Source organism: Macrosteles quadrilineatus, unplaced genomic scaffold, assembly GCF_028750875.1.
Source record: "Macrosteles quadrilineatus isolate MER2022 unplaced genomic scaffold, UCM_ALF_1.0 Scaffold_4__1_contigs__length_99947679, whole genome shotgun sequence".
Lineage (NCBI taxonomy): Eukaryota > Metazoa > Arthropoda > Insecta > Hemiptera > Cicadellidae > Macrosteles > Macrosteles quadrilineatus.
In genome coordinates this window covers 15,661,343-15,669,666 of record NW_026542597.1, presented here as the reverse complement: position 1 = coordinate 15,669,666, position 8,324 = coordinate 15,661,343, and the positions used below count along the sequence as shown (strand labels likewise).

At 32.8% G+C, this 8,324-nt stretch overlaps 1 protein-coding gene across 1 annotated transcript; it reads right to left on the bottom strand.

The window, feature by feature from the left end:
• Positions 1–718: 718 nt before the first annotated feature.
• Positions 719–4,812, bottom strand: LOC128991686 (probable cytochrome P450 6a13). Its single transcript, XM_054414784.1, has 5 exons — positions 4,641–4,812; positions 2,674–3,631; positions 1,836–2,051; positions 1,349–1,594; positions 719–905 (listed from the first exon to the last, which is right to left on the bottom strand). The coding sequence occupies exons 2-5, from the start codon at positions 3,626–3,628 to the stop codon at positions 724–726; spliced, it is 1,599 nt and encodes a 532-aa protein (XP_054270759.1). The 5' UTR covers positions 3,629–3,631; positions 4,641–4,812; the 3' UTR covers positions 719–723.
• Between the last annotated feature and the right edge of the window lie 3,512 nt (positions 4,813–8,324).

The following is an 8,324-nucleotide window of genomic DNA, read 5'->3' as shown; positions in this document are numbered from 1 at the left end:
TGGGGGTTGTCATTTGAAAATTTTAGTTACCCCCCACTCCACCTTACCCTTAAGGGGAATTTTTTTAAAAATTATGAAAAAGTGAAAAACATTTTGTTCTTACTCAGTCCCGCAAATTAATTCCTTCTATTTACAAAGAGTAAAAAAGATAAGAAATGTGTGCCATGCCTAATTTACCCGTTCAACCCTAAGTACATTTTAAACCGCCATCTTGGATAGGGTGAAACAAAAATTTTTCAGACACATTTTTGGATTTGTCTTCCAATGACCTTTAAAATGAGGGGTCACAAGATGGGGGTAGTCATTTGACAGTTTTTAGTTACCCCCCACCCCCCCTTGCCCTTAAGGGAATTTGTATTTTCAAAATTTGTAAAAAGTGCCTAACATTTGTTATTAATCAGTCCCGCAAATTGATTTCTTCTATCTACTATAGAAAAAAGATAAAAAATGTGTGCCAGACTTAATTTACACACTGTATGATTTTAAATAGTGCCACAATGTTTCCACAGAAAGCAGCACATAAAACTATTTTACTGTTGGATAAGTACAAATATATTGCAGCACACCTGTGCACTCAGCAACATTTCCTCCAATGTTAAATATGTAAACATAAAAACCTTTATAAAAGTATTATAAACAATAAAAGGGATGGAAAATAATAGTTGTTAAGCGCAGCAACGCGCCGGGTAACTGCTAGTACAATAACGGTATAGCCAAATTCTTTTATTCATTTATTTTACAAAGCCTTTTGTTGAAATCCAACCAAATTCCGCCCAATGCATTGGGGATGAAAAACCGAGGATCATACTGAATAGGCTGCTGAGTCTTAGCATTCACGCTGATGGAGAAAGAAGACAATATCCGAGCCAAACAGACTTTCATCTCCAACACGGCAAATCTCATTGCTAGAAACAAAAATGTGAATATGGTTTAAAATGTGTTTAACCATAGAGTAGGAAAATAAAAGGGTAGGTACTCAGACTTCATTAATTTACAATAGAGGATATTGGGCAACCTTCTTTACAATGATTTTTCACTATTTAATTAAAAACGCTACCTACATGACTAGACACTGAAAAAAATAGGGTGCTAGACATTTTTAAACACGTTTAACAGTACTTGGTCACTGTGCTTACCCTCACATTAAACATTGAATCGAGAGATACATTAATAGGAGCTTGGGTCTGGGAGCATTAAACAATATAAGCAGATTTACTTCATTATATGTAACACACTGCCACTTGTAAAGAATTACTACAACTTTCCAATACTTAATCCTTACCTCATCTATAATTATAATTTTTTCGCATGGATGTAGGTGTCCAAATTTTAGTAAAATTAATGTTACCAATGCATATACGAGGTCCATCTCCAAAAGGCAGGTAGGTAGGAGATGGTTGGTAGTTGTTGCCCAGGAATCTCTCGGGTTTAAAGACAGTAGGTTCCGGATAATGTTCCGGGTCCATATGTATAGCCGGAACTGGGATCAAGACTCTTTGTCCCTCCTCAAGTATCACGTTAGTATCTGGTAGTTGGTAATGTTCTGTACAGTCTCTGTTGATGAAGGCTGCGATTGGGTACATCCGCATACCCTCTGTAACCCGTAAAAATAATTTTAAAATTGATATTATAATCAAGAGCTACAAACTTAGTCTTAAGGGTCTGACTGAGTTACAGAACTGAACACTGATGTTTTAGACTTGTTGCAAATGCCATCATCAGATTAGTGTCTAGCTCTGAAGAATAGTTTCCTATATTATTCAAAACGTTTGGAATGATGTGGATGACTTGTCAATTGTTTTGAACTATAAACATATTAAGTTGCTCGGTTGTACCTTGGATAACTTGGTCCAAGTACGTCAAATCCCTCATCGCCTCATAGGTCCAACCCTTGGCGGAGAGGACTTTGTCAACTTCACCTTGTGCTTGTTTCTGAATGTCGGGATGTTTAGCGATTGCATAGAGTATAAAGCTGAGAGCTCCAGCTGTTGTGTCGGACCCAGCGACCAGAAACACAAATGACTGAGCTGCTATACACTCATCCGTGAACACTGCAAGTCACCAGCAGATCATATTATAAGGCGGTTTCATAAATCAAGATTGTACGTTTAACTAATTATTATTAGACCTGTATGTATATATAGAAGCCTGTTTCCCTGACCTCTAATTTCAAACAACTGTAACCAATTGGTTTAAGTAAACTTTTAAAATAAAAATGAAAGGAATAAAATCTTTAAATGAAATCTAGTTCTTGTTGAGGTGCCTTTTTTATCGTTTAAGCTTTTTCAGTGTTTTATTGTCAGCCAGGATTTTTTATTTAACCCATGAATACTTAAACAGAACCGGTATGAACTGAACAGAATTGAACAGAACCGGATCATGAACATAAACAAATGACGTTGCTGGCACAAATCCTAATGTTAAATTATGTTTTTTTCAGGCCAGTTATACATTATTTGCTTATCTTTATGATCCATATACCGGTTCTCTTCAAGTATTCGAGATTTAACCCAATAATTAATTAAGGACAGCCGACAAAAAACGACGTGGATATCACAACAAAATGCAGTTTCAAAAATATATTCATAATTCAGACACAGTATATGGTAAAAAAATTAAATCCTTCACAAAAAGAGTTTAGAATTTAAATAAGTGCTTTAAAGATATACTTACATTTCTCATTACTGAATTTAATTTTCTCTGATGTTGTATACTGAAGCTGGTCTATTAACGAGTCACTATCCCCTTCTTGACTATTTTCAGGACATTGATTTTCCTCTTGCTGTCTCAAATTGATCAAAAGTTGAACAAAGTCATTCCTTTTCACACCATTCTTTTCGCGATACTCTATCGTAGCTTTCGAAAGATTCAAAAAAAAGTTGTTCATGTCCTTCCCTAATGCAGTGATGCCAAGAAACTTGGCAAATTTAGGAAGAAGAAACATGAAATTGAGTTTGATGACTTGTTTCAATGATGGAGTGAACACTTGGCTGGCCATCTTTCTGAACTCATCACCTTCTGGACTGTCCGCCTTGAGCTGAAGACCAAAAGCGCAGCTGGCGATAACATCCGTGGTGAAAAGCGAAACAATTTGTTTAGCCTCAACGTCATTCTTACTCAGCGCGTGTGTTTCCAAAATTCTCACCAAATCTTCTCCGCAGTTGCTGATCTGTTCAAACATGCTCTTGAGTTTACCAGAGGTGAATGTTGGGGTTAACTTATACCTCAGTTTTCGCCACTTCTGTCCTTTGGCTAAGAACAAATTGATTGCTAGAGGTTCAGAATCTGGATCAGCAGGCATTCCCCGATCGATAAAATGGTTAAAATCCTTAACAAGAATCTTCTCAATCAAAACTGGGTCTCTGATCATTAGTATAGGCCTTCTGAATACAAAATATCCAACAAACCTTTCTTTTCTGAACTGGTTGTAAATACACTTGTGATTATCTACTGCGCTTAATTGTCTTAGTATAGGTTTTCTTATGTTTCCGAAGAAAAATTCTGGTTTAGCGAAGGGAACTCCTCTATCTTTCCAAAACCTATAGGTCGCTGTCATGTAATAATATACACAAACAGCTATTACAATTGATGCAGCCAGAAGGTCAGCCACTCCTAATTCAATCATCATAATCTGAAATGGAATGATTGTTGAATCACACAAGCATGTTAGTTTGAAACATTAAATAGGATATTTTTCTAAGAGTTAATAAAAAGGCAGCAGTAGCATCGCATCCAGTGAACTCGGTAAATTTATTGATGCAGTTTTTTTGACATAATTTAAAATCTGAAGGCCAAATCGATACCAAAAAATGAATACAGAGATAAACAAAACATTATCATTAAACCTGCCAAATAATGCTTTCTGTTTCTCTCGTCAGGATGCAAATGTTAGAATCTATTAAGACAAAGGTTTTGTCAATTATATTTCAAATATTTAATTCTTCTCTGATTTTAGAGGACAATTGAAGAAAAATTAATCAACAATCAACAAAAAATTGAGTTGGGTTTAGTTACAATGAAAAATTACTCCTTAGTTTTCCCCTTGGGCTGTGGACAAAAAAGAAAACATATCTTTAAAACTTACCTGAAAAAAAAACTAAAAATAGTTTTGTATTACACACAAGCTACAAATCCATCGCTCACAATCGTTTACAACTTAGTTGAGAGTTGAGTTGTATAATACCGGATGGGAAGCGTTGCAGTGATGTTAGATAACCAACATAAATATAGAGTTAATTATTTTGGTGCTCAATTTCAAATTCAATTGCTGCAATTTTAAATTTTGATTATAAAGTTTCCACGTGTGGCTAGCAAGGTTTTACTTTTACTTTGATGCCAGGCTTTAATCAAAATATATCCAACGATTTTGATCAACTGCTTCTACGTTTTTAAAAGTATACAGTTACTACATGATAAGCAAGAATTTCATTAATATTTGTTGCTTGAACTTGTAACTTATTTAATCAATCATAGAGTTAATTTCATGAGTACCACACAGTCTTAGTTACAATTAATTTTAATAAACATTTACCTTACACAAATTAAACAACCATTATATTTTTCTAATATGTTTGTTATTTAAAAATTGAATACTTAAGGCACAGTATACATTCAAAAAGCTTATTTGAAAAACACTTTACCAAAACAGTATTGTGAATTTACAGAAACACTTTAGACTGATCACATGTTGTTCATCACTTGATCACTTGTATTATAATTGTACATTATACTGTAATATTCAATCTAAACTCTGACAGAAAATACAATACTGCAAGTTGGGTTAGACATGGTGGACTGCACTGTAAATGCAACAGCTGATTGCATTTCTGATGAAGATGACCACAACAATTGAGCCAAGCCAGTTTTATTCACCTTGAACTGCTTGAGTGCCCCCCCCCCCCCAACACAATTTTTTCTTCTCCCCCCTTATCTGCCAGTCTCTGTGCAGAATTGTATTGTGGTATGTGTGTCTGTATGGCTTAAGATATTCTACAGTTAAACATTGTATTTGTGTAAGTTGGTAAAATCAAATTTTTGCTCAAATTGATAGTTTTAAAAAGTTGAAATTTATATAGAACCTCCTCTTCCCAACAAAACTGGAAATTCATTATTGGAAAATGTCAGAATGATATTCAGAGCAATGCCATTTGTAAATTTATATTTGTAGGGATTTTTGTTACTCAAATATTGTTCATTGTTGTATATCAGTGATTTTTCTGTTTTTCTTGAATAATGTAGATTGGCAAACCTTTAAACTCTCAGAACACCAGTAAAAGATTATCCTTAAATGGTTGATGTGTGTTTCTATTTTATTATCATTTTTTACCAGCTTAAAATGTTCTTTCTGCCATCAAAAGTTAAATTTAGCTGTGACTGATATCTCCAAATAGAGTATTTCTCAATTTTAATTACTTATTCTATTGTCTTAACAAATATAATACCTTTATGACACAATAACCTTTCTTTGTTCCTTACAATCTTGCCTGATTGTGATTTAGTCCTCATATCAGATCTCCATTCTTTCAGGAAATTGTAATATAAGAAATTCATTTGTTGCATACAACAATTAATAATAATTAAATCTGTTGATTACTCTATGAAACTAATATCAACAGACAAAAACAAGGTCGTAAACAATAAACAATGGAGTAAGGAAACGTTGCTTGGAAAGGGTAAAATGAGTTCAAAAGATTGCTAAGCAATAATAGCATATTGATTCCAACATTTTATTTCATCAGGATACAATAGAAAATATATTTAAACTTTTCACAAATGTGTTGAAGTCGTCGAGTAGTCAAAGTCCTACTTCAGATAAAAGTCAGTGAGTTCTGTTACGTCAGGGCCCAGTAATGATACACTATTCTACATGGTACATTACATGTCAAATACTAATTACATATTCCTATGGAAACGTTTCTACACGGGGTCTTGGTACCGTCACGTATATTTACAATCAAAGGAAGTTCCAAATTATTCCCTCAGGCTTAAAAAAATACCAAATATTTTATTAATCCGCTCGGGATTTTAAAAGTAACTATTTACATTTACTGATAGAGGAAATAGTTCCTTTCGACGGCAAACAGTTATGGATAACAACGATTCGGTATTCAATGTCAACAAAAGGATCCACAGATGTACGGAGCATAACTGTTTGCGGTCGTGACATCGTTTGTGCAAGAGGAGGCGGAAGCAGCTATCCACATTTAGCGAGCTTATTTTATACAGACCATCACAATATCAGCTGTATGAGGTGAGAGTTCTCACACACGCACACACACATTCACACACACAGTAGTAAAATATATTATAGGGCCACGTTGATCCCACCGCTGTACAAAACTATTCTATGATAATTAGCTTAGATTAGTTTATATATAGAAAAAAATTATTTAACAGCTCAACCGCAGAACCGACAACGGAAATAGACAATTCGAGTAACGACTGACCACCTATGAGGTAACTCATTACTGAACTATGAGGAAGACTTAAATAGAAAACCGCATAATAAATTATATATACAGAACTGCCGACTTACGTAATGTATTGACGGTGGCACAAAAATAGACTAGAAGCAAAGCTCAAAAACCCACATCGATCGTGTAAGCCTTCGTATTGAAATTTTATTGTCATTTTGTAATGTTACGAGGCGTGGAAAAATTGCAGCTATAAGTACAGTAATACGACAGCAGAGTTTGGAATGAATAAGCATTTTAAACTGTAAAACGCTTTAAAATTATATAAGTATACAATGAGAAGATTTCCTTTATTTTAAGTACAAAAAGAATGATATTTTTACTAAATCTGCATTTTAATCAAACCATAGTATTTGCTTTTTAAATAGACATTATGTATAATTTTTGTTTACACACAAATGCAACGATCGCCTCCTAAATAAATCAGTGAATTATAGAAACAATTTGTTTATGCAAAAAGCTGCTACTATCTGGATAAATATTTTGTAGAGTTATATCAGTAATAATGGAAGCTTTGAGATAATTTGATTACAATTATATGATAATAGATAAGAAATTCACAACACAATTTATAAGTGGCAATATTGTGGGTACAAAATCTTCCGCAAGTGATATTGTGAATAATAAATTCAATCGTGGACAGCCACTATGGATACAAATTTTCATTACATAGTCTCTGATTGATTTTTTCTGGAGTTTTCTTCACTTTTCTAATTAAATTTACAAATGTTTACATACAATGGACATCTTACAACGTTTAACTGTGTTCAAATTCTTTCTGCCATTTCCAAAAATAACTATAAAACAGGACAGTACCTAATAAATGACTTATACTTACAATAATATATACTGATTATTTAATGAATTGAGGTATAAAATATAACTTACATTATTAAGTACTATGTGTGGATAAATAACATATGGTAAGCCCTAGTGGAAGAATCACTAAGCAATCATTAAAAAAAAATTTAGTGATACGTAGTGAGATTTGGGACGAGTAAAAATCACTAGAAATCAATCACTAAAATCAATAGCGCAACTTAGTGATACCATTAGAAATTTTTAATGATATCACTAAACATGTTAATGGTATGTACTGATATCACTAGGCAATTTTAATGATATCACTAAAAATTTTAATGGTGTGTACTGATATCACTAGACAATTTTAATGATATCACTAGACAATTTTAATGATATCACTAAATATTTTAATAGTGTTTACTGATATCACTAGGCAATTTTAATGATATCACTAAACATTTTAATGGTGTGTACTGATATCACTAGACAATTTTAATGATATCACTAAACCTTTAAATGATGTGTACTGGTATAACTTGTTATTTTTGATGATATTTAGTGATATAACTAAATACTTTTAATGATAATTAGTTATAACACTTTGTGTTTTGTTATACAGCTAAACAAGTTTACTGACCTTTGGTGATGACACTTCATGTTTCTAACGAAATCACTAGAAACCCCTATTGAAGTTTAGTTAGCTAGATAAATTCTAAAAGGTGGAAAACAAAATAGACATAAAAACAAATAATAGTTTATTATTTTTAAAATTTACATTGAGCTAACTATAAAATTTTAACTTCAGTTCACTTAAACATATAATAAATTAACACACATTTCAAGACATTAGTGGATTTTGGAACTTGCAACATATACGGCACTTCAGCTGCTTCAGATCCCTTAAAAAGGAAATGCAAATTAAAGTTTATTATTTTTAAATTGTGGATTGAGCAAATAAATCCTTAGACAATCATTGCTTCTTTAAAAAACCACATATTCCTATAGTATAAAGTTCTAAGATAATATTATATAGAATACCAACATTGG